The sequence below is a fragment of the Narcine bancroftii genome, chromosome 14 (assembly GCF_036971445.1).
Source record: "Narcine bancroftii isolate sNarBan1 chromosome 14, sNarBan1.hap1, whole genome shotgun sequence".
Taxonomy (NCBI): Eukaryota; Metazoa; Chordata; class Chondrichthyes; order Torpediniformes; family Narcinidae; genus Narcine; species Narcine bancroftii.
In genome coordinates this window covers 569,102-596,515 of record NC_091482.1, presented here as the reverse complement: position 1 = coordinate 596,515, position 27,414 = coordinate 569,102, and the positions used below count along the sequence as shown (strand labels likewise).

At 43.4% G+C, this 27,414-nt stretch overlaps 1 protein-coding gene across 1 annotated transcript in view; it reads left to right on the top strand.

Moving 5' to 3' along the window:
* Nucleotides 1–6,298: 6,298 nt before the first annotated feature.
* The window catches only part of pigl (phosphatidylinositol glycan anchor biosynthesis, class L), a 32,066-nt gene continuing 10,950 nt past the window's right edge, over nucleotides 6,299–27,414 (top strand). The window contains exons 1-5 of the mRNA XM_069911251.1: nucleotides 6,299–6,653; nucleotides 9,432–9,531; nucleotides 13,910–14,000; nucleotides 16,082–16,149; nucleotides 16,631–16,662. Coding sequence (XP_069767352.1) covers nucleotides 6,395–6,653; nucleotides 9,432–9,531; nucleotides 13,910–14,000; nucleotides 16,082–16,149; nucleotides 16,631–16,662 — 550 coding nt within the window. The 5' untranslated portion in view covers nucleotides 6,299–6,394. The remainder of the gene's footprint in view (nucleotides 6,654–9,431; nucleotides 9,532–13,909; nucleotides 14,001–16,081; nucleotides 16,150–16,630; nucleotides 16,663–27,414) is intronic.

Genomic DNA, 27,414 nt, shown 5'->3' with positions numbered 1-27,414 from the left:
GGCTCGTTTGTGGCTGACAAGTCCGATGCGGGACAGGCAGACACGGTTGCAGTGGCTGCAGGGGAAAATTGGTTGGTTGGGGTTAGGTGTTGGGTTTTTCCGCCTTTGCCTTTTGTCAGTGAGGTGGGCTCTGCGGTCTTCTTCAAAGGAGGTTGCTGCCCGCCAAACTGTGAGGCGCCAAGATGCACGGTTTGAGGCGATATCAGCCCACTGGCGGTGGTCAATGTGGCAGGCACCAAGAGATTTCTTTAGGCAGTCCTTGTACAAACACTGCAATATTTTAAAAAATTATTTATAAACATGTACAGCAAATTGCAATACAAGGAAAATGATGAAACAATGTACAAACCCAAACAAGGTTGGGAAAAAGATTTAAATATATGAATAAAGAACAAAACATGGAAGGAAACATGAGTAATACAGTAAAAACTCAGTTTCGTATGATACAATACAATTGGCTACATTGATTATATGTTACCCCTCAAGAGTTAAAAGAATGGAATCCAATAATATCGGATAGATGCTTCCGTTGCAAACAAGAAATTGGAACAACATTACACGCAATTTGGACATGTATAAAAGTGAAAACATTTTGGGAGGATTTAAACCTAATATTAAATCGAATTATAAAAAATAGGATACCAAAAGATCCAGAAATCTTCCTGTTAAACAATATAAAAGACAAAGAATTAGACCTAAAATTAAACTGGGCTCAAAAAAGATTTACTATGATTGCACTCGCAGCACCAAAAAATGCATAATGATAACGTGGAAAACAGAAGCAACTTTAAAATTACAACAATGGTCCATCGAAATGAACAAGTACATTCCATTAGAAAAAAATTTCCCACAATCTAAAAGACAAATATACTTTATTTGAACAAATTTGGGAACCATCCATAGAGTATATTAGAAACCACTGATTTCAGACTCCATCTCTTAAACTGATAAGATACAAGTACGAAAATACTTAAATATGGAATTTTGGATGACACGATTTCTTTTTCTTATTTTCTTTTGTGCTCTTTTTATTGTTTACTTATTTTTATTCTTTCTCTTTTTATTTCTTTCTTTATGTTAGAGGGGGTGGGGAGGTTGGGAGGAAGGGGGAAAAATGAAAATGCCACTGTGTATCCTTTAATGAGGAATAATATTGTTTTTAACATGGTTCATGGTGAAGTATTAAATTAAAAAAATATAGAAAAATACACATGAGTGCTGGAGAAACTCAGCAGGTCTCACAGCATCTGTAAGAGGCAGGTATAACTAACATTTCAGGCCTGAACCCTTTGTTTTTTTTTGTAATTCTTTATTTATCACACTATGAACCATATCAACCAAAATATTTACAGATGTATCTCATTAAATATGCACAGTGACATTTTCTCTCTTTTCTCCCCATCCCTCCCTCCTCCCTTCCCACCCCTTCCAAAACCAATAAACGAACATATAAAATGCAATAAAACTACATCTTTATACAAAAGAGAAACAAACAAGAAAGACGTGTCATCTACTAATACACATTAAATCTGATCGTGTTTATCTTCTTATCCTTTTAGGTGGTGTAGCTCCAAGGCCGGCTCTTTTTATTATGTTCCATGTATGGTTCCCAGATTTTTTCAAATAATGTAACTTTGTCTTTTAAACTGTATATAATTTTTTCCAATGGAATACACATTCATTTCCATGTACCATTGTTGTATTTTCAGGCTCTCTTCCATTTTCCAAGTTGACATTATACATTTTTTCGTGACTGCTAAGGCTATCATAATGAATCTTTTTAAAAATTATGGATTCTTTGGTATGTTGTTTTTTTGTGATTTAATTTAATATCTGATTTAGTTCTTCCCAAAATGTATTCACTTTCTTGCATGCCCGATTTGCGTGTATTGTTGTTCCAATTTCATTTTTACAGCGAAAGCATCTATCCGATATTGTTGGGTCTCATTCTCTTAATTTTTGAGGGGTGATATACAATTGTATTGTATCATACGTAGTCTTGTGTTTATTGTATCCTTCATAGTTCCAGAACATAACTTTTCCCATGTTTCATTCTTTATCTTTATGTTTAAGTCCTTTTCCCATCCTTTTTTGGGATTGTACCTTATTTCACTATTTTCCTTGCGTTGCAGCTTAATGTACATATTTGTTATAAATAATTTAATTATCATTGTATCTGCAATTACATATTCAAAGCTGCTTCCTTCTGGTAGTCTCAATCTGGTTCCCAATTTGACCTTTAAATATTTTAATGCAAGAAGCATAATGAACAAGGTAGATGAGCTGAGAGCATGGATAGATACTTGGGGTCACGATATTGTGGCAATTAGTGAGACCTGGCTACAGGAGGGGCAGGACTGGCAACTTAATATTCCAGGATACATTTGTTTTAGATGTGATAGATCAGGGGGTAAAAAAGGAAGAGGAGTTGCTCTGCTTGTTAAGGAGGACATTACTGCCGTGAGGTGGCAGGATGGTATGGAGGGATTGACCAGTGAGGCTGTTTCAGTGGAATTGAGGGGTGGAGGAGGCAAGAGGGTGCTAATAGGGGTGTATTACAGACCACCAAATGGGCCAAGAAAATTAGAGGAACAATTTGTAGGAAGATAACGTATATGTGTGAAAATCATAAGGTAGAGATCATGGGAGATTTTAACTTCACACACATTGATTGGGATACCCATACGGTTAGAGGGCTGGATGGGCTGGAGTTCGTTAAATGTGCTCAGGATTGTTTTCTAAATCAGTTAGTAGAAGAACCAACTCGGGATGGTGTAATACTGGATCTCCTGTTAGGGAACGAGCTAGGTCAGGTAGCGGACATTAATGTTGGAGAACCAATTGGGTCTAGTGATCATAATTCTGTTAGTTTTAGGGTAGTTTTAGGGAAGAGCAAGGAGAGACCTAAAGTTGAGGTTCTGGATTGGAAAAGAGCAAATTTTGAAGGAATAAGAAGGGATTTGGGGAGTATTGAGTGGGACAGGATATTTTCAGGTAAGGATGTTAATAAAAAATGGAGGATATTCAAAAAAGAAATTTTGAGGGTACAGAGTAGTTGTGTCCCAGTGTGGATCAAAGGAAAGGCTGGAAGTCATAGGGAGGCTTGGTTTTAGAGGAATATTGGAAATTTGGTTAGGAGAAAAAGGGAGGTGTACAAGAGGTATAAAGAGCAGGGAGCTGAGAAGTTGAAGGAGGACTACAAGGAGTGTAGAAGGAATCTTAAGAAAGAAATTAGAAAGGCCAAAAAAAGGCACGAAGAGGCTTTGGCTGACAGAGTAAAAATAAGTCCAAAGGGTTTCTATAAGTACATTAAAAGTAAAAGATTAGTGAGAGATAAAATTGGACCCCTTGTAGATAGCGAGAGTAGGCTGAGTGAGAAGTCTGAGGAAATGGGGGAAATTTTGAATGATTTCTTTCCCTCGGTATTCACTAGGGAAAAAAATGTTGAGCCAGTTGAAGTAAAGAAAAATAGTGGGGAGGTCATGAAGCATATAAGGATAACCAAGGAGGTAGTGATGGCTGTGTTAAAAAAGATAAAGGTGAATAAATCTCCCGGTCCGGACAAAATATTCCCTAAGACACTCAGGGAGGCTAGTGGACAGTTAGTGGGGCCATTACAGAGATATTTAGGATGTCACTGGCCACGGGGGTAGTGCCAAAGGATTGGAGTGTGACGCATGTGGTTCCTCTGTTTAAGAAAGGGTCCAAATGCAAATCTGGGAATTATAGGCCTGAATGTCTGACGTCTGTGGTGGGCAAGTTGATGGAAAGTGTTTTGAGGGATGTTATTTACAAATTTTTGGAGGTACAGAGATTGATAGGGAGTAATCAGCATGGTTTTGTCAGGGGTAGATCGTGCTTGACAAACCTGATTGAGTTCTTCGAGGGGGTTACAAAAAAGGTTGATGAAGGGAAAGCTGTGGATGTTGTCTATTTGGACTTTAGTAAAGCTTTTGACAAAGTTCCCCACAGGAGGTTAGGAAAAAAGGTGGAGGCATTAGGTATAAATAAAGAGGTAGTGAAATGGATTCAACAGTGGTTGGATGGGAGGTGTCAGAGAGTAGTGGTAGAAAATTGTTTGTCCAATTGGAGGCCGGTGACTAGTGGAGTTCCTCAGGGTTCGGTCCTGGGTCCACTATTATTTGTTATATATATTAACGATCTGGATGTAGGGGTGAAGAATTGGATAAGCAAGTTTGCGGATGACACAAAGATTGGTGGTGTTGTGGACAGTGAGGTAGATTACCGTAGATTAAAAGGTGATTTAGGAAGGCTGGAGGTGTGGGCTGAGAAATGGCTGATGGAATTTAATACAGATAAATGTGAGGTGCTACATTTTGGAAAGGCAAATTTAAATAGGTCATATACATTGAATGGTAGACAATTGAGGAGTGCAGAGCAACAAAGGGATTTAGGAGTTATGGTAAATAGTACCCTCAAGGTTGATACTCAGGTAGATGGTGTGGTGAAGAAGGCATTTGGAACGTTGGCCTTCATAAATCAGAGTATTGAATTCAAGAGTAGGGAGGTTATGATGAAATTGTACAAGGCATTGGTGAGGCCAAATTTGGAGTACTGTGTACAGTTTTGGTCACCAAATTATAGGAAAGATATAAACAAAATAGAGAGAGTGCAGAGAAGGTTCACGAGAATGTTGACAGGATTTCAGGGTCTGAGTTACAGGGAAAGGTTGTGCAGACTGGGGCTTTTTTCTCTGGAGCGTAGAAGATTGAGAGGGGACTTGATCGAGGTGTTTAAGATTTTAAAAGGGACAGACAGAGTAAATGTGGATAGGCTTTTTCAATTAAGAAAGGGGGAGATTCAAACTAGAGGACATGGTTTAAGATTGAAGGGGGAAAATTATAAGTGGAACATGAGGGGAAATTTCTTTACGCAGAGGGTGATGGGGATGTGGAATGAGCTTCCGGCAGACGTGGTCGAGGCGGGATCATTGGTTACATTTAAGGAAAGATTGGATCGTTACATGGATAGGAGGGGACTTGAGGGGTATGGACTGTGTGCTGGTCAGTGGGACTAGGAGGGTGGGGATTTGCTACGGCATGGACTAGTAGAGCCGAACTGGCCTGTTCTATGCTGTAAGTGGTTATATGGTTATATGATGATATGCAAACATTGTACCATGAGTTATTCCGTATTTGTCCTTCAATTGTTCGAAAGTTAATAAATCATTTCCTAAAAAACAATTTTCTATTCTTTTCCTGAACCCTTTATTAAGGTATGAGCAAAAAGCAGACAGACACCTGAAGAAAAATGTGTGGGGAGGAGGAAAGGTGGGGCAGGGGAGGAGGGGAGAAAACGTCAGAATTGATTTGTGAATGCAGAGCTGGAAGCTGACAAAGGGATCAGGAAAGAGAGAGACAGGAGTGGTGGCTAACATAAAATGGAGAAATTGACGTTAATGCCATCTGTTGTAGAGTACCCAGATGGAATAAGAAGTGTTGTTCCTCCAATATGCAGATGGTCTTGGTTTGGCAGTGTATGTTGACAAGGGAATGGGGCAAGGAATTTAAATGGTAGCTACTGGGAAATTCTCGCTATTAAGGTTGTCAGAGCAGAGATACTCAATGAAGCTGTCTTCCAGTTTGCGTCCAGTCTCTCTCTAATGTAAAGGAAGCCACAACGGGAGCACTGGTTGCAGTAGATCAGCCATTCTCAACCTTTCTTTGGATATAGTTGATGGACTCCCTTCCCAGTGAAGCAATCAAGTTTAGCTGGTTCATGCCGTACTTCTCTTCAACCGACGACATCGAAAATATTTTATGTTCATTTTGTGGCCCCTTTCAATGTGCTGCATCCCCCATTGAGAATGGCCACAGTACATGACCCATCCAGATTCGGAAGTAAATTCATTTGGAAGGCTGTATGGGCCCTGAATGGGAGGAGGTGTGGAATGCAGGAAATCTTTCTCTTCTGCCAAGATTCCAATTGGCCCCACCTACCTCAGCATCTTCTACAATTTCCGCTACCTTCAACTTGATTCTGCCACCAGACACATATTCCTTTCTCCTCCTTCCCCAGGGATCATTCCCTCCATAATTCCTCATCCAATTTCTTAGTTTTGTCCAATCTCCTTCGAGGCAATTGGTCAGGCTCAAGGGAATTTTTGCCTTTCGTGTTTTAAGACTGCCAGCACTTCCTCTTTTATTACCTGGCTCTTGTTGTTCTTGAACCGGAAGGGTAAATTTCGGTGCTGTACAATTTTATGTTGGGGGGGTGGTGGGGAAGGAGGAGGAAGAGCGGGGAAGTGGGAAGGAAGGAGGGAGGGGAACGGGGACATCGATGCAGTGGGATTGTGGCCTGGCCTCTGCGTGGCCGGAACTGTTGTCCGAGACCGTGGGGCGAGCCGGACTGGTGGGTGGTGGGGCCGGTTACCATGGAGATGGCGGGACTGTGCTTCCTGTCGGCCTTGGTTTTCTTGTTCTGGTGCTGGATCGGCCACATTTACCGCAGGGCACGTTGTTGTCCGGGGTTCGTGGGTGCCCCCGGGAAGGAGCGGGCGGTTGCGGCCGGGCCGAGCCCTGTGGCCTTGCTGATCACCGCTCACCCCGACGACGAGTGTCTCTTCTTCGCGCCGGCCTTGCTGCGCCTGGGGGCCCAGCGCCTCCCCGTCCGCCTGCTCTGCCTCTCCACGGGTCAGAATGGACTCTAGGGACGACAGATGGAGGGGAGGGAGGGGGAGGAGAGGGGGGGAGGGAGGGAGGGAGGGGGGAGAGGGGGGGGAGAGGAGGGGGAGGGAGGGAGGGAGGGGGGAGAGGGGGGGGAGAGGAGGGGGAGGGAGGGAGGGAGGGGGGAGAGGGGGGAGGGGGATGGAGGGAGAGAGTTATGTGGGGGGGGGGGGTGTTAGAAAAATATTCTGTCCTAACTTAGAAAATAAAGATTCCGGAATCGCTCTTCCTTGGTCCTGCTCAGATCACATGGTTGGTGTTGCTGTCGATAAGGAATTTGTATGTTCTCCCCATGTCTGGGAGGGTTTTCACCTGGAGCTCCAGTTTCCTCCCACTGTTCAAAACAAACCAGGGGTGTTGGTAAATTGGGTGTAATTGGGCAGCTCGGGCTATTGGCGTCTGATGTTCGACATACAGTGCTGTTTGTCTAAATTAAAATTAAATGAATGGTTTCATGGGCTCAATTGTGCAGATTTTGCAAGAATGTGTGGCAGTGCAGTGTCAAGGATCATAGTTTCAGGTAAAGTACTGATTCCATCATTAGGTTGTGTATTGATGGTATTCAATGGCCTGAATGGCCCATTCTGGAGTTGGGAATTTGAGCATGGAAAAACTAAACTGTAAATTGGATGGAGGAGTATATACAACACAGAACCATACAGTGAACCTGGAAAGTCTGAAGACATTGGGCTCAAGTGCAGAACACAAACATGCTGGAGAAATTTCGAAGATCACACAGCATCTTTCGGGAGTACAGGATAACCAATGTTTCAGGCCTGAGCCCTTGATGAGGAGATGTCTTGAGAAGGTCAATCAGTGGTTCTCAAACCTTTTTCCCCCACTCACATACCATCTTTAATAATCCTTTACTAACCACATCACATCTATGGCATCCTATACTCTGTGGTTAGTAAGGGATTACTTAAGGTGGTGTGTGAGTGGGGGAAAAAAAAAGTTGAGAACCACTGGAATTTCAAGGACTGTTTCTCTTACCACCATGAACATTGATTTAAAGTAACTTGTAGAACCCTTCTCCATTAACAATGGCGTGAAGCAAGGCTGTGTTCTCGCACCAACCCTCTTTTCAATCTTCTTCAGCATGATGCTGAACCAAGCCATGAAAGACCCCAACAATGAAGACGCTGTTTACATCCGGTACCGCACGGATGGCAGTCTCTTCAATCTGAGGCGCCTGCAAGCTCACACCAAGACACAAGAGAAACTTGTCCGTGAACTACTCTTTGCAGATGATGCCGCTTTAGTTGCCCATTCAGAGCCAGCTCTTCAGCGCTTGACGTCCTGCTTTGCGGAAACTGCCAAAATGTTTGGCCTGGAAGTCAGCCTGAAGAAAACTGAGGTCCTCCATCAGCCAGCTCCCCACCATGACTACCAGCCCCCCCACATCTCCATCGGGCACACAAAACTCAAAACGGTCAACCAGTTTACCTATCTCGGCTGCACCATTTCATCAGATGCAAGGATCGACAATGAGATAGACAACAGACTCGCCAAGGCAAATAGCGCCTTTGGAAGACTACACAAAAGAGTCTGGAAAAACAACCAACTGAAAAACCTCACAAAGATAAGCGTATACAGAGCCGTTGTCATACCCACACTCCTGTTCGGCTCCGAATCATGGGTCCTCTACCGGCACCACCTACGGCTCCTAGAACGCTTCCACCAGCGTTGTCTCCGCTCCATCCTCAACATCCATTGGAGCGCTCACACCCCTAACGTCGAGGTACTCGAGATGGCAGAGGTCGACAGCATCGAGTCCACGCTGCTGAAGATCCAGCTGCGCTGGATGGGTCACGTCTCCAGAATGGAGGACCATCGCCTTCCCAAGATCGTATTATATGGCGAGCTCTCCACTGGCCACCGTGACAGAGGTGCACCAAAGAAAAGATACAAGGACTGCCTAAAGAAATCTCTTGGTGCCTGCCACATTGACCACCGCCAGTGGGCTGATAACGCCTCAAACCGTGCATCTTGGCGCCTCACAGTTTGGCGGGCAGCAGCCTCCTTTGAAGAAGACCGCAGAGCCCACCTCACTGACAAAAGGCAAAGGAGGAAAAACCCAACACCCAACCCCAACCAACCAATTTTCCCTTGCAACCGCTGCAATCGTGTCTGCCTGTCCCGCATCGGACTGGTCAGCCACAAACGAGCCTGCAGCTGACGTGGACTTTTTACCCCCTCCATAAATCTTCGTCTGCGAAGCCAAGCCAAAGAAAAAAAAGAAAAAAAAAGAGAATGTTTAGTCAGATGAGGAAAATATTTCCTTACCAAATGTTAATAATGATCTGATATTAATTGTCTGTGAGGCAAAATGCATAAAATGTTTATATATTGAAGAGCTATGACCTTCAGGACTCTGGGGCCTGTGCTGGATTCGAGATGATGTTAGGCAAATCGTTTGATGTTCACTGATATAATAGGCTGAAGTGCTTGCTGTGTGTCATAATGTTCTCTGATTGTGGGTAAGCAATGAAAAGGAATTTAAAAACGGAGGAAACTCTTATCCCTGGGGCTTTGAGGCATCAGCAGTAACGACAGACCACTTGATTAACAAATGGAAATGGGATGGGGTTATGTCCTGAGGTTGGGCTACAAATCATAGGTCAAAAATAAGGTATCTAAGTGGTAGAAAAAGCTTGAGGTACCTTTTGGATTCTTTGTACTGCAGCACTATCTACTGGAAAATTATTTTCTATTATTAGCATTGAAATTGTCCCATAATTTTAGGGAACTTCTACAATCAAGGGGAAGTTCGTAAGAAGGAGCTGCTACAGAGCTGTGCTGTCCTTGGGATTCCTCCATACCATGTCACCATCTTGGATCACAGGTATGCACTTTGTTCAGCTTGCACTCTGCCACTATTCGTTCACTTAAAGGTCTTCATGAAAGAAGGAATCTTTGTGTTTCGACTAATGAAGTGCTATAATTGAGTAAAATTTTTAATTTTTTTAATGTGATACCTTTACTTTATGTTTTCAATGAACTGTTTCTCCTGCATTTTGAAGCTTTATGTTACTGGAATGTTCACTCTGTCTGTACCTTCTGTGAAGTATTGATGAAACTGTACAAGGCATTGGTGAGGCCAAATTTAGAGGACTGTGTGCAGTTCTGGTCACCGATTTATAGGAAGGATATTAACAAAATGGAGAGAGTGCAGAGAAGATTTACAAAAATGTTGCCTCTGGAAAGATTGAGCAAATTAGGTCTTTATTCCTTGGAATGTTGAAGGCTGAGGAGAGATTTTTTTTTTTTTAAATTAAATTTTTTTTTATTTTTCACACTATGAACCATATTAACCAAAATACACACAAACATTTCCCTCTTGAATATACAGTGTCATTTTCTCCCCTTTTCCCCCTCCCTTCCCTCTCTCCTTCCCACCCCCTCCCAACCCACTAAACGTTCCACATGTACAATACAATAAACCCATTAAAACAATGTCATCACACAATAAAAATAAACAAGAAAATTGTGTCATCTACTTTTACACACTTGGTCAGTTCATTTCGTCTTCTTCTCATTCTGTCATTTTAGGTGGTGGAGGTCTGCAGTTAGCCCTCTCTGTTGTGTTCCATGTATGGTTCCCAAATTTGTTCGAATACTGTGACGTCATTTTTTCCAATGGAATACATTTATTTATTTCTATGTACCATTGCTGTACTCTCAGGCTCTCTTCTGATTTCCAGTTTGACATTATACATTTTTTTGCTACAGCTAAGGCTATCGTAATAATTTTTTTTTGTGCTTCATCCAAATTGAGGCCTAGTTCTTTACTTCTTATATTACTTAGAAGAAAGATCTCTGGATTTTTTGGTATGTTGCTTTTTGTTGCACAACCAAGAAGTGGTGCCATCCTCCGGGCAACGCACGTTTCCAACCGTGGGCTTCTCCTCAGAAGGGAAGGGGGTCCCACGTTATCTTATGTCGGACAGCTGGGGCGGTAATTCAGCCTGTCTAACTGCGCAGTTGCTTGGCCCAATGCACCATGTATTTTTATCATTACAATTTTTATAGTGGGAGGGGAGGACGGGTAAGGGAGAGGGGTTAATATTGTGAGAAACACAGCTTACTGATTCAATAATTTTTCACTCAGTTGGTGAAGCTATATACATTTACTGTTCATGTTGTGGCAGCCCGCAATTGCGGAAATCAGGCTGGCAGATCGCGCAGCAGCAGAAGCGGGCAGAGATTGCTAAAGCGACTGTCAGGACAATGAGCTGGCGGGGGTAGAAGCTGGGGCAGCATTAGACCAACAGCCCTAAAATGGCATTGGTCAAGCTACCCAGCTAACTCAGCAGAAACAGGCTGGGGAAGAAGGGGATTCGTAAGCATGGACATTCTCACCCGCTATCATTATTCAGATGGATGACTTAGTCAATCAGCAAAAATGGCGGGATCTCGAACAGTATAAAAGCAGCCTTTCCAGCCCTAATGAAGGAGTGATTCCAAGTAGGGCTTGCCCCATGGTCGCAATCGTACACTTCCAATGGAAAACTGTGTCTGCGGTGTGGATTGTGACCAGACGGGTGCTGAAACTTTGAATGGAAGAGCAGTTGGCTGTCTGTATGGGAAGGTCCTTGGAATTGTGCTTGAATTTGAAATATTTAAATTGAATGTGGCTTATCTCTGCGCCCATGTCGACTAGGAAATCCCTCTTTGTTCACTGGTCCATGAGGTAGAGTAGGTTGTTATATGTGCCAACCACCAAGGCCAATACTGGTGGCAAGCCTGTCAATTTCCTGCCGCCACACTTGACTTGGCATTGAGGTACAAACATGGAGGGGTGCACTGCCAGGTGTTTCAGCCCCATCTGCAGTGGTAGAAATAGTAATTGCTCTCTTTGAGCACTTGTTATGTTGAGGCTGGGCTGTGGCTGCTGCTGGAGGGGCTGGCGGGCGGGGAGCTAAACCAGTGGCACCGACAGCGTAGATTGGTTGCACATGTATGGATCTCTGTTGTTTCTTTGGCTACCAGGTGTGGGATGCTGAAATCCATGTCTGATATTGCCAAGGAAATATGTACTGGTAGCTTGGAGAGGAACAGGAACTTGAACAAGAAACAGTTTGTGTGTCTGTCTGCTAAGGCCACCATTTTGTGCATGAGCTCAGAGGGGTGCCTATCGCCCAAGCCTTGCATATTCAGGAGGTAGACGGCGCGCTCGTGCCAGTTGAGTTCCAGGGAATCAAGGAGGAAATGCCGGAATTGTTTGTACTTGTGCTCCTTTGGAGGATTTTCCACGAAGGAGCTTCCTTTGGCTGTGGTAGTGGTGTCCAGGGTGCTGATGTCATGCCAGAACTTGGTATCCTTTGAGACAATGCCTCTGATGTGGAACTGTGACTTGGCCAGTTGTAACCAGTTCCTGGGCTGATTGACTGAGAAGGGCGGCAAATGCATGCCCACAGTGTTGGTCGCAGCCATTGTGACTGTAGCAGTAGAAGCATCCTGCATTTTGTCACATTCGAGGTGGGTCCAAGGACATTTGAATCTTCAGGCTCACCACTGTTGCATCTGCTAATGACAGCGCTACTGAAATGAGAAATGTCCACACGGCACGAGGGTGAATCAGTAACTGAATTTTATTTTGAATTCCTCGTGCTGCTCGAGGGGACCGTCTACTTCCTGTGAGGGCTGCGCTGGCCTTGGGGAGTGACATCATTGTATTGTGGCATCACTACCTGTCCAGCGGCGCACAACCAAGAAGTGGTGCCATCCTCCGGGCAACACACGTTTCCAACCGTGGGCTTCTCCTCAGAAGGGAAGGGGGTCCCACGTTATCTTATGTCGGACAGCTGGGCTGGCAATTCAGCCTGTCTAACTGCGCAGTTGCTTGGCCCAATGCACCATGTATTTTTATCATTACAATTTTTATAGTGGGAGGGGAGGACGGGTAAGGAAGAGGGGTTAATATTGTGAGAAACACAGTTTTCTGATTAAATAATTTTTAACTCAGTTGGTGAAGCTATATAACCTTTTATTCAAGATTCTTGCAAGAGCGGATCTCCTTCAGAGAAGGCACACTCACTGATATTCAACAACCTTTTTATTCATTTCTCTGTGTTAATAACCATTCCATTGGTTAGTTAACTCAGTAATTGATATGTTAGTTTAACCTCTCAAAAGCTGTACTGCTCCTCGTCTTAAAGCCCACCCTTGTTTACTTCTCCCATTCCCATGATTTTTGCGACCCCGACTCTTGTTTATTCTTATCCTAATTGGGTAAGATTCTTTGTCACATGTTCCCGCTCTTTCGTAGTTTTTTTAATATATCAAGTTGGCCTTGCCTGGAATCTCTTGCAGGAATTGTCCTTTCTTTGTATTCTAGTAGACTCCCCCCTCCCCCCTTTTCTTCTCTCACGTCTCATCCCTGTCCAGCCATTGTTAACACTGATTATTACATTGTTCTGAAACAGCACTTTGGATAATTCTCGCAATATTATGTAATCGTTCCAATTTTAACTTTGGACTCTGTACAATATATAATGACATGGATGGGAATTTTTAAATAAAATATTTTTAAAAATCCAGAGACTCGTTTAAGGACTCTTTGCACATTATTTATGACTGAATTTTTTTTCTGTATTCCAGTCAATCTGTTTGCATTTCTTTCTTTGCTTACATTTCTCTCTTTTGACAAGGTATATTTCACTTGAGTACAGTTTGCACTACCAATAAGTAGAAACTGCCTGGTCCACAGGATAAAGTATCTCAGGATTCTATGTGACGTCATGTCTGTACTGTGACAATAAACTTGAATTTTGACTGTGCATCAGATGTGAGTGTCCTATGGACACACGCCAAGATCTCTCAGTTCATCCACACTGCTCAGAGTCCTCCTATTAACATTGTATTTTGCCTTCAAATTTGACCTACCAAAATGAACAACTTCATGCTCTTCTGGGTTAAGCTTCTCAGCCCAGCTCTGCATCCCATTGATGTCCCTAATCAATGCCAAATTTCCTTGAGCTTCAGAGCAGGTAGTGATTGATGCTGATGCGCCTCCTTGGCAGTGGTGTCAATGTGACTGGATGAGGACAGGTTGCTGATAAATATTTGCTCCTTGAAGCTCTCCACCTCAGCACAGTTGGTGCAGAGAAGAGTGCAATCAGACCTACTGACATATCATCGTTCTGCAAAACCATTATGAAGCTAATGGGATGAGCCATATTCCAAGAATTCCTTTTCTATTAACATTTTACTTTCTGTAGAGATCTTCCTGACCATCCTGGGGTACAGTGGAACCCAGAGCTAATTGCTGAGCTTATCCTTAGATACATAAAGATGCATCAAATCAACCTGGTGAGTCCAAATGTTGCTTGCTTTCTGATCTTGTATTCCTGTAAAGATCAATTTCACCCTTGGGAAGAATGGCCAACCTTCTGAATGATTCTTGACTTTGACATTGGGCAGGTTGTTTTCACTCCCTTTTGCAATAATCCTTGCAGTGTTACCTTTATTTCCCAGAAATTTTTCTATCTCTCATTGATACAAAAACCCCAGTGACATGACTGCACTCCAATAAGCAGATTTGATGGTGGGGATCCTTCCTTTACAAGACCAGCAGAAGTGTACTTTGAACCAAATTATTCTATTCAATACCCAGAATTACCAGGCACCTGGATATACCTGTTTGAGAAGTAATGAGACCGATAAACATCCTTGGGAGGAGGGAGAATGGTGGCCCCTCTGGAGTCACTGTAACAGCATCGCTGTGACTGGTGGTGCTCAAGAAGAATGGGGAGTGGAGACACAGCAGTGCTCAGCAGAGTCTTACTGCCTGGTCCTGATGCTGCCGGTTCTTTACAGGCTTTAAACAGCCTATTAAAGGAACCAATGGAGTGTTTTTAAAATCCTGTAAACATGGAGATTTATGTCCAAGATGGCAGTGCCTGTGCAGGGCAGTGAACCATGAGGAGTTGTGGACTCCAGGAAAGCAGTGGACTGATGCAAGGCACCAGAAATGGGGAGAACACCTCTTGATTAGAAGGAGAAGCAGAGGAGACGCCTCTAATCAATGCCAAATTTCCTTGAGCTTCAGAGGAAATAGTGATGTTGATGTGCTTCCTTGGCAGTGGTGTCAATGTGAAGAGAAAGTAACCATGGCAGTGGAACATCAAGGGGCTCAGTGGCAAAGGACCCATGCAGGCTGTTGGAGACTAGCTCATGGAATTAGGTATTGGGACTGGGATTCCAGAAGGTGCTGAGGTAAGAGGGGCTCCTGAATGGCCTCGGGTGCTGAAGGCATCTTGATTAAAGGTTTGGATCTGGAGTTCGAGTTGCCAATGTTTTGAATAGGAGTCTGTGTGGCTGGAGGGAATGTTGGAGGCAAATCCACAGACACAATGTCTCTGAAGCGGCTCTTTTGCTCCTCTTGTTAGAATCTTTGCCTTGTGGCAGGCAAAAGTTGAAGTGTATCATATATATTACATTTTTATGTATTATTACGTGACAATAGAAGGAATCTTGGATGGGAAATTGCAAGTTTAATCCAAGCAAGCAAGAGCTGTGGACTTTAAACCATGCAACTGTGAGATACTGCAATTTGGGAAGTCATGTGTAAGGAGAAATAAAGTTAATGGCAGGATCCTTAACAGTGTTGATGTGCAGAGAGATCTGGGATCCAAGTCCAAAGCTCCCAGAAAGAGGTCACGCATGTTGGCAGGGTGGTAAAGAAGGCATACTCAGGGAGTTCAGTATAAACATGAGGATGTAGTGTTGCAGAGATAGCGCTGCACTGCTGGATGCCACTATTACAGGAAGGATGTGGAGGCTTTGGAAAAGGTACATAAGGGAATTACTGGGATGCTGCCTGTATTAGAGCTATTAAGAGAGATTGGGGAAAGTTGAATTGCTTAGTTTTGGAGGCTGAGGTGAGATCTGATGGAGAAGTGTATAAAATTCTGAGAGACGGAGATAGGTTATGCAGTCAGAAGCTTGTCCTTGGGTAAAAATGTTTCACCAAGCCTATGTTTAGCTCATAGCCCTCCAAACCTATCCGATCCTTGTATCTGTCCAAATGTTTCTGAAACATTGTAGTAGTACCTGCCTCATCTACCTCCTCAGGTAGCCTGTTCTCGTCACCCTGTGTAAAAAGGTTACCCATCAGTTTCCGACTAAATATCTCTCCCCTCACCTTAATCTGATGTCCTTTTATTCCCCTACTCTGGCAAAAGACGGTGCATTCACCTGATCTATTCCCCTCATGATTTTCTACACCTCCATGAGATCACCTTCCTCCTACTGTGCTCCAGTACCTGCCTCCCTCCCCAGGATTGCCTGCAACCTGATCATCCTGCATCTCATCATTATGGACACTGTCGGTTTCCTCTTCATTCCCACGAGCTTCCACATTGGAATGTTGTATTCTTGTTCTGTTACAGGTGATGACGTTCGATGAAAATGGAGTGAGTGGACATGTCAACCATTCTGCTCTTTACTATGCTATCAGGTAAACATTGAGTCATTCATCCTCAAAAGAATTAATAACACTGGCAGTGGTATAAATTTGAAACAGTAAATGATTCCAGTTGTGATCAACATTGCAAAAACGAACAACAGGAATAGGTATCAATAAGAAAGAAAGTGACTAGCTATGTAGCCATCAGTCCCTGGGGCAGTAGTTGTGCAGCCATTCGGTCCCTGGGGCAGTAGTTGTGCAGCCAATCGGTTCCCGGGTATCATTTAGCCCCTTCAGTTCTTCTCCATATCTCTTGTCAGACTAAAGATCTCAGGCTTCACATTTTTGTTTGACATCCATCTCTGCAGCCTTTAGAAGGAAAGTTACTGATTCCATTCACTCTTGAATGAAAAAAGTAGATGGCATGGTGCAATGGATAAGCAGTATCGAGAAGAGAGTATTTGTTTAATGGAACTAATACATAAATATTCTTTTGGGCTTAAAATTTTAATTCCATTGTGTCTATTCACAGGAGACTTTACTCAGAGAGGAAATTGCCTAATGGTAAGGATAATTTGTACCTTGTACATCTATCATGTACATGTTGTCAGACTTGGATTAGCTGAAAATATCCAACATTGTTAGCTTTTATTATCCCATTAAATCACTACTTCACTTAGTTCTCTTTTAAAATTGATTGAGGCAGAAATTGATTATTTTCCTTTCAATCCCAAATAGCTTTTAGTGTCGTAATGAGAATTGTAAATCTTATATCAGATATATTGTGCAGAGAAAAGTGTTAGGTCTGCTTTGTTCATGAATGAGTGAGACAAACACCAGGCTGAGTCGAAATCAGGGTTCTTTGTTCTTTATTACCGGATTGTAACACTTGCGACTAACAAAGTTAGTCGGAGAATGCATTCTGCCGTTATCAGCAAAATGGTGATTTTTTATACCCTTGGATACATGCTTAGAACATCATCATATCATTACTTGTCCAATGACTAAAACTGTTGCTATCCTTTCCCTGCTAGCTTCCTGCCTCTCAATCCATCAATGTCTCTCTTATCTTGTAAGTACAAGGATGCATTCTGTTACTCCTTAGTACTGGGTGACTCCTTCTCCGGTCCCATCTCATGATGTTTTACCTAACAGGAGTACAAGGACACCTCCCCTTCTTGTTACTGCCCTGTACAGGGTAACTCCCTACACATTCCCATCTCATGATGTTTTACCTTACAATCCCTCCTTTGTCCTCTTTAGAGGACAATCTCGCCCTGACTATGCTACCACCGCGTTACATTAGTTCGCCTATTATTGCCAAGCTCTATACGGGTTCTGTTCACAGGGCAGTTCGGCTGGTGGGCGAGGGCTCCCCCAACCCTCCTTTGCGTACACCCCCCATCCGTCACCCCGATCCCATTGCCCGTTTACAAGTTTCATCCCATTTGCCCCCAAGCAAAAAACTAGCTAACCCCCCCGTACATTAGTAAATTCCCAAGTTAACATATGGTCTACAATCTAATTCATAATACTTGTTCTACAATCTGATTAATAATGTTTGTGTTACAATCAATGTTATAATATTTGGGTTACAAGCAAGGTTAAAATTATATGTGTAACAATCTAATTCACAATCCCTCCTTCCCATCACATTCCCCTTCAGACTCCAGATCGATCTCAGCAACTTTCTCCGCCTCCTGTAATGTGAGATAGTCTTGCTCCACAGCCTGCACAGCTTGATATTTCGGAGGCAGTTCATCACGGTCAGCAAAGGCTTTCTCTATGGTCCTCGTGACCAGCGTTCGAATGCATGGAATACAACAACAGCCACAAGTGATAAAAATTGATACAGAAATGAACAAACCCAGCAAAAGTTGTCCTAACAATGTGCTCCATCTCCCAAACACTCCCTGTAACCAGGATAAAACAGGATTGGAGACTCCAGACTGGGCTTTTAATTCTTTCGCCAATGCCCTAAGTTTCGTTAACCCCTTAGTGAGTGATCCATCTGGCCCTGTGTTATTAGAGATAGAAGTGCAGCATAGATCTCCAAACATAGCACACACTCCACCTTTCTCTGCCAGGACCATATCAATCGCTATCCTATTCTGAAGTGTCATAAGGGAAGTTTCTGACAGTTGTTGATGTATTGCCTCAACAACGTCCCTGGTCAAATTTGCAAGGCGCTGGACATTATAGTGAATAAGGTTGATCCTATTAATATTCTTATTTACAGTGATGGGAAATATTGCACTAAAAACAGGAAAGCTTTCAAACCCAGCTGCAATCTCATCGGCTAATTTAAATTCGTCCGGAATATTCCGGGCTTGGCCAATGGCATCAATCCATACCCCATCAGGGTTCCTTCCTCCCGGCCCCAAGAGTCCAACACTCCTCCTTTTTCTCCACAGCCAACTCTCTGTGTGGCGCAATTCTAGGGAATCCTCGTCTCCCTCCTGCCTTTTGACAATCAGCACTGGCGCATTAAGGGTTACTAGAGCACACCGACCATCCCAGTTAGCGGGGAGCCAGTTGTACAGCACTCTTCCTCCACAAAACTCATCTGTGTAGTCATTCAATCTGCTACAAGTCTCCTTAGTTTCAGATTCATTTTTTTTGTTATGGGACCTCAAAATCATCCCCTGTATATGTTCATGATAACCAGTAACCTGTTTGGCTGCCCTGTCAGGCACCCATGTGGCGTTTTCCCTGCTAATAGTAGGTCGTCTACATACTGAATCAGTGTAACATCTTCCGGGAGCTTTAATTTCATTAGGATTTCGCTAAGGGCCTGATTGAACAGTCCTGGACTGTCCTTATAACCCTGAGGTAATCTAGTGTATGTGTACCGATGTGCTTGGTAAGTGAAAGTTAACCAGTCTTGCCATTCCTCAGCTAAATTCAAGCAGAAGAATGCGTTTGCCAGATCAATGACAGTATAGTATTCGTGCTCCGGACTCAGAGCCCTAAGTGCTACATATGGGTCTGGGACTGGTCTCCCGATGGTCTTGGTAGCCAAGTTAATCATCCGGAGGTCGTGTACCATCCTCCAGTCTTTTCTACCCGGTTTGGGAACAGGCATGATGGGCGTGTACCACATACTGTCAGGTGCCGCCCTTAAAACCCCTGACTCCATTAACCCTTCTATCGTTCCTTTAATACCCTCCTCCTGACTGGGCGACAAGCGGTATTGTTTTCTCCATATTGGTTTCTGCCCGGGGTTGGCCAATTCTAGAAATACCTCTCCTTTTATTACTCCCACATCATAGGGCCCCGTTGTCCATATATGTGGACTCAGATTAGAAAGATATTTGTCTGAGTCTCTGTGATCAATATTTTCTCCTTCTATGGCTCGGTCTCTTTCTACTTTCTCATTCACTACCTGGTCCCATGCTTCAATATTCAGTCTGACAAATTTTCCTCCCTCCGAGGTGGAATATCCCGGGATTTCTGTCTGCCTGTATTCACACCCTATCGCTTCCTTTACCATCGGACCCAGCTGTCGAGCGTGATGATCTTTGTCAATACCCAAGGTCACATGAGGCACACTTTCTACTCCTAAGCAGAACCACTCCATTTGTTCTTCTGTCATGACAACCATAGCAGCTATTCCCTCCTTACCTACAAAGATAAATGGACAATGTATCGTTTCTGTCTTCCCTTCTTTTAGAGAGTCCCACCTCTCCTCATATTCCTGGTCCGGGTGGATGGTGTAGTTTAATGTAACATGCATAGGATCTAGTGGATAATGGTAATCCCCATACCGAGGAATACTGGCCCTCCACTCAAAAAACTGTTTAATCAGCCCTGGGCCTGGTTCATCATACAGTAGCCGACTCCAGAAAATACTTCTGAAGCGTTAGATGGGGTCATTACTATAAACTGTCCTCCCCTTCTTATTGTATCCCCTGGGTATGTTAACCGAAGGCCCTTCTCAGAACATTGTATGGTTATTCCTAGTTTGGTAAGAATGTCCCTTGCTAATAAATTAATGGGGCAACTTGGCACAACCAGGACAGGCGTTTTAACCCTTTGTCGTCCAAATGTCATGTCGATGTTATCTGTATAGGGCTGTGTTTCCCTTATCCCGGAGAATCCTATTGTAGATAATGTTTTGCCCGAAAATGTGCTCCCTGGGGGTTTTTTAATCACTGTCGTAACTGCTGCCCCTGTGTCAACCATAAATTCAATTTTTTCTCCATTTACCGTCCCCCAAATTTTTGGTGGCTCCCAGGGAGGCGTGATTTTTGATTCTCCAGGGCACCTTCAATAATCAAATTCAGCACCTTCCTCAATATAGTCATTACACTGAGGTGCCTGGACTTGTTGATCACTCTGCCACCCCCCGATTCTCTGGGGCCCATCAATGTGTCCACCCCTACCCCTTGCTTGTCCTCTTAAGTTTCCTCCTCTTCCCCGATAGCCTCTCATAGAGGGTAATCTTTTTCCCCTTGCTCTCCCAGCCTCCGGACAGTTCCGCTGGTAGTGTCCAGGATTTTGGCAGTACCAGCATACTGCATGTTCCCCTCTATACATTGTACCTAGCTGTCTTTCCCAACCATTTCTTACTTGGGGTCCCGGATTTATCACTGGCCCCATGACCTGTGGGACTATCTGTTGTGCCGCTAATTTAACCCCTATATGTTCTATGGCTCTCACCAATTTATCGGTTGTTTTGTCCACCTCCTTCTGGGACGCACTTTCTGACTTAGCATGCTCTGATTGACGATGTCGTTTGATTGCATGTGTCAGGTGTCTTTTCCACAAATCCTCTGACATTGTCTCTACTCCCACAATGTCCCTTAATTTTGCTTGAACCGTAGCAGGTAGTCCGTTTATTATCCCATTACGAAAGTGAGCCCTTCCTAAGGGGCTGTGGTCGGGTCTTTCTCCAGTCCCTGTTTCCCATAAGTCCCATGCTCGAGTGAAATACTCGTGTGCAGTCTCTCCTTCCTTTAGTTGAAGGGTTACCAAGGCATCCAAACTATAGGGTGTAGGAAATGTTTCTCTAAGTGCTTCCCAAAATTTATTCCAAAGTGGGTTAAATTCTATTTCATCCCCCAATTTACTGCTTCTTACAATTTTCTCTATTTGCTTCAGGGCCCCTTCTGCCTTTAATTTTATCATGATAGTTCTGACATCTGCGAGTGCTAATTGTTCTTGGCAGGTTTCTCGCTCAAAACAAGAAATCCATGGACTAGCCCCATTACTCAACGGAGGTAGTTTTTTCATTAAACTCTCTAAGTCCATTCGTGACCAGGGTACATATTTTTGAGTTCCCCGTCCCGTGATCAGTAATGGGCATTGATATCTCAATTTTGGGGATTTCTGCTCCTTCTTTACTCTTGGCATGCATTTATTTATCCCACCTTGTTCTGACTCTTCTTCGTCACTGTCACTGTCCCTATCAGCTTCCAATGTCTCAGGGTCAAAGGTATATTGGTCACGTTCATCTCTAAGATAATCTTTTCGGCCATAGTTTAGTTGTTTCACATCTTTCTCTTTTGTTCTAATTATGTCCAGGTAGGCATGTCTATTTTTCTCCCTCCCGAGTCTTTTCCTTTTACTTTCCTCCCATGGTGGATCGTATCTCGTTTCCTCATCTGTACTACACTTTTCGTCCTTTACTCCTATTACCATTCCTTCAGCTTTAATTTCTCCTGACAGTGTTGTAGTTATCTTTTCCACTTCCTTAAATACACCTACCATTAATTCTTTTTGATCCTCACTGATCTGCCCCAGCACATTAATATCTCTGTTTAAGTTTTTAATGTTATCCTGAACCTTTTTCATGTTCCATTTCTGTATCTCTAACTCCTTTTCTATTTTCTTGGACTCCAGAGGGGTCTCTACATCTATTACTCCCCCTTCTATTTTTATTAAAGGGGCCTGTACCTCGTCTGATGTGTCCCTATTCCCGTGGTTCTTGTCACACCCCAGTGTCTCAATATCTGAATATAAGGGACGTGACTCCAGTGTCCCATCTGGGGTGCCAGAGAGAGAGAGAGAGAGAGAGAGAGCATAGCGAGAGAAAGAGATAGAGAGGCAGATACACAGAGCACAAGAGATAGAGAGAGAAAATGCCTTGCACTGGCCCCACTGGGAGAAAAGTCTTCAGATTAACACTTTCGTTTCAAAGGTTTTAAAAGGTTCTCATCCTGTGATCACTGGTCTGGATCAGATTGGGTCTCCCACCACTGGGAACTATCACTCCTTCCTTCCCTCCCACCTCGAGTGAGCTACACGTCAGCCCACAATGTCTGCCCTGATCCCGCAATGGTGGGGGTGCGGGAAAAAGGGAGGGAGAGAGGATAAAACAGGATCCCATTTGATGCGGAGCTGGAATTGTGGGCACAAAATTAAAACCAAATTGTATTTCTCTGCCCTGCCCAACCTGGGGATTTCAGGGCAGCACCACCACAGATTGGGATTGGGAGGGGGAGTGGGTGAGAGAGGAGGGGGGGGAGAAGAGAGAGAGGGGGAGAGAAGAGAGAGGGGGGAGGGTGAAAGGAGGGAGGGAGAGAGCAAACCCGGACACTTCGTGGCTGGAAACTGGAAACAGGCACTTTTCCTTTCCCTTCTGTGTTTTGTTTCTTCCAGCTTATCTAAGACACTACGTTTTAAAATTTTTTTTTTTCTCTCACCTGTCAGGAACATCTCAGTGCCCCCGGGTAACCAACCCCTCTTCCTCCAGCGGTCTACACATTTTCGGAGCATTTTTTGTTTTTCCAATGCCGCATTACTGGTATTTCGCTCCTCTAATTCCTGATTAATTTCCTTAATAACTTGGTCAAAAGTCTTAGCAGGCAACTGTACAGCCATAGCTGCGGGACCGCTTTCTAATGCCTGTTTTAATTTAGGTTTTTGTCTGTTTAGGGGATCTATGTCAACGAAAATTGCTTTTAAAAATGTCCCCTTGCAAGCTGGATGACTAATATCTTTTAAAAGAACAGTCTCGAAGTCTTGTCCTCCAATTGACTTCAGACTGTCCTGTATACTCTGATTGCTCGTTTTCCACTCTCTGTTTTCCCAAAGGGGTCTGAAAGTTAAATTACAACTAGAAAACCAAATATTTGGGCTATACTTTTGTCCTGTTTCCCTGTACCAATCTATGAATTTACGTAACTTTATCTCCTTGGTGGTGTTGGGAATACCCTCATTTAACTTATCAAAAGTATTTCGAATAAACTGGGTGTCTCTTAGGAGTTTGTCAACTTTTTCATTAATATCTCCTACCTGATCCGGACACAGCTGTCGCAGCCTTCTGTCGTCGTTCTTGTTCACCAGGCAGGCGTCCCTGAGTACTTTTTTTGTTGTCTCAAGGTCTCTAGTGTCTGCTGTGGTATTCCACCACGGCGAATTGGGGAAATAAATTCTTAACTTCTCAAGTGTACAGACATTATCATACCTACCGGACATTTATAAGTCAGTCTCTCAGATACAATTGAGGCCAATAAGCCTGAACCTTTGTTTTCTTTCAAAGCCCAACCTTCACGTGGGAGATTTCTCCTCTTAATAACCAGTTTAGGGCAGAAAACTCAGGTCCTCAATTGTTTATAGACCACCTTCTCACTCTATTGGACTTTGCAACGACACAATAAAGACTTTTAAACTCTAGTAGTTTCTTGCGAAGCACTTAATAAATGTCATTCAAACACCTTAAGGACTTTTATCTTGTCTGTAATCACTTACGTGTTACAATCCTGGCATGCGACCTTCAATTGTGGTCGTCTAATTTGTCCGATCTCCAGTTCTTACTGACAATCATAAAGATTTTTTAAAAAAAAAGAGAATTTTGTTAAAACAGGCTTCTCTGGACCTTTTTATCAGCCGGCTGAGATGATTGTCAGAAAAAACAGAAACCGTCGTCCAGTGTTCACTCACCCATCACGTCGGGGTCACCAAATTGTTAGGTCTGCTTTGTTCATGAATGAGTGAGACAAACACCAGGCTGAGTCGAAATCAGGGTTCTTTGTTCTTTATTACCGGATTGTAACACTTGCGACTAACAAAGTTAGTCGGAGAATGCATTCTGCCGTTATCAGCAAAATGGTGATTTTTTATACCCTTGGATACATGCTTAGAACATCATCATATCATTACTTGTCCAATGACTAAAACTGTTGCTATCCTTTCCCTGCTAGCTTCCTGCCTCTCAATCCATCAATGTCTCTCTTATCTTGTAAGTACAAGGATGCATTCTGTTACTCCTTAGTACTGGGTGACTCCTTCTCCGGTCCCATCTCATGATGTTTTACCTAACAGGAGTACAAGGACACCTCCCCTTCTTGTTACTGCCCTGTACAGGGTAACTCCCTACACATTCCCATCTCATGATGTTTTACCTTACAAAAGTCATGAGGCCCATTCACTCCATTGCTGACTTTCTTCCATTAAAGCCTCCCTACAACTTAGATATATGAACATAGGAAATAGTTACTCCTTCCTCGTGTGCTTACCCAGCCTCCTGTTAAAAACATCAATCCCATTTGCTTCACCTATTTCCTTTTCATGTTCTTGCCACTGTTTAGTAAAGATATTTTTACAGTGGAGATTTCAGTATTTCTTTGTCAGTTATATTGATGGCCTTACAATTATATTTTCCCCACCATAGAAATATTTTCTCTTTTAAAAGGTAGCATATGCAAAGTTCAGGAAGCTAAGATCGGACGTGGCCCTGGAGGAATATAAAGGTTGCAGGAAAGAGCTTAGCAGGGCATTAGGAAGGCCAAAATGGTCATTGGCAAGATGATTAAAGAAAATCCTAAGATATTTTGTACTTGTATGGAAAACAAGGGGATGGCTAGGGAGAGGATAGGGCCACTCAAGGACAAAGGAGGGAATTTGTACTCTGAGTCAGAAGACAAATCGGTATATACCAAGAAGGAGGACATGTACATTGATTGGGACATCATGTGGAGAATGTTCATGTGTTGGGTCATTTTGAGGACAGGGAATTGAAGTGTTTGACCACTGGGAGATCCTCGCTACTGCAGCGGACAGAGTGAAGGTGCTAAACAAAGCTATCTTCCAGTCTGCGTCCAGTCTCTCCAATGTAGGGGAGTCCACAACGGGAGCACTGGTTGTTCAAGATGATACATGCAGATTCACAAGTGAAGCATTGCTTCACTTGGAAGGACTGGCACCCCAAATGGTGGTGAGGGAGAAGGTGTGGGCTTGTGTTGCATTTCTTGTGGTCACAGGGAGAGGTGCCAAGGGAGCAATTGGTGGGAAGGGAGGAGTGGATGAGGGAGTCCATCTGGGAACCTTGACTTCTCTGGTTTCTGTTAGCCTCCCACCTTGTCTCTCCCCTTTCCCTATCCTTTTCTCTTTCCTTTCTCTTTGACTCCTTCCCTCCAGCTCTGCATTTTCAGAACAAACCCCCTTCCCTGATTAATTCTCACCTTGCCCCTTCTGTCCTCTGTCCATATCCAATTATCACCTTTTGTCTGTTGACCTGTCCCTCCTCATCCATCCCTGCCCTTGCCTCCCTTTCCCCCCGGCCTTTTTATACAGGCGCCCGCCTGTGTTTTCCTCGAAGAAGGCATGAAATGTCGATTATATATGCATACTTTTGTGTTTCACTCAATAATTCATTGAGCCCTATTTAAGTAATCCTTTGTATTGATTTCTTGTATGATGCTTTGCAGCTACCATATCAGAGAATGATGCATCCAGTCAGGACACTCAGAATTGTTCTCCTGTACAATGTTGTCAAGATGGGGGCCAGTAGCCTTGCACTCCTCAACTTCATTGGGAAATGTGCTTCCTAATTAATGAGGATATGTTGTGGTCCAGGATTACTTGTCTGTAGAAAGCAAGGATCTTTTTGCTTTCAATTCTCTCCATGACAGAACTATTGACATGTAATGGAGAATGATTGACCTTTGTCCTCCTGAAGTACATAATCGTCTTGTATCAATGGACAGGCCTATCCAGGGTCCCACGCAAGTTATCCCTACACATCCTCTACATTTCCCTGAGATCATTTATTCCCAATTTACTGCTTATTACATTGTAATTAGAATTTCCCTAATTAAACTCTTACATTTTTCTACCTCTATTTGTCTATAGCTATGCTGAAGGTCAGGGAGTTAAAAGACCATAAGACATTGGAGCAGAAATAGCCTATTCATCCCATCGAGTCTGCCTCGCCATTTAATCATGATCTATTTTCCCTCTCAGCCCCACTGCCCAGCCTTCTCTCCAAAACCTTTGATGCCCGAGATAATCAAGAACCTTTCAATCTCTGTCTTAAAAACACCCAATGCTCTGGGCTCCACCAGTGCCAGTTGTAAAAATTCCACAGATTTACCACCTTCTGGATCAATAAATTCCTAGGCATCTCTGTTCTAAGCAGATATCATTCAATCCTGTTGTGCCCTCTTGTCCTCGTCTCTCCCACTATAGGAAACAACCTTTCTGCATCTACTCTGTCCACATCTTTCAACATTCAAAGTGTTTCAACGTGATCCCCCCCCCCCCCCCCCCCGTTCTCCTAAATTACAACAAATGCAGGACGAGCTGTCAAATGCTCCTCATATGATAACTCTTTCATTCCCAGAATCATCTGAGTGAATCTCCTTTGATCCCTCTCCAACATCAACAGATCTTTTCTTGAATGAGGAGCCCAAAACAACTCACAATACTCCATGTGAGTTCTTACCAGTGCCTTCTAAAGCCTCAACATCACATCCCTGCTCTTGAATTCTATTCCTCTTGAAATGAACGCCAGCATCACATTTGCCATTTTCACCAGTGACTCAACATATAAGTTTACCTTCATGCTTTCCTGCATGAGGACTTCCAAGTCCCTTTACATCTGGGTATTTTCAATGTTCAATTTTCTCCCCATTTTAAATAGTATGCCTGTTTATGGTCACTGTTTCTGAAATGCTCTCCCATCGAGACGTCTGCCACCTGACCAGTATGGCATCTCCTCTCGTTGATTTGTCCACATGCTGTGTCAGGAATCATGGGACACACCTGACAAATTCTGCCCCATCTGAACTTTTTGTTCTTTGGGGATGCTCGACATTATTAGAGAAGTTAAAATTTCTGATCACAAAAACCCTGTGATTTTGCACCATTCTGAATTCTTGAGGAGGGAAAGCACAGGTCAAAAATCTTCCACTCTTTAGTGGCCTGGAACCTCTAGAATACTTCCAATAGAATTATCACACCATTCCTGTTCTGATTTCCATCCACACTGACTCAGTAGTGAACATTTCACAATGTCCTCCCTTTCTGCAGCTGTGATATACTATCCCTGATTAGCAGCGCCACTCCTTTTACCTCCCTCTCTATCCCTTC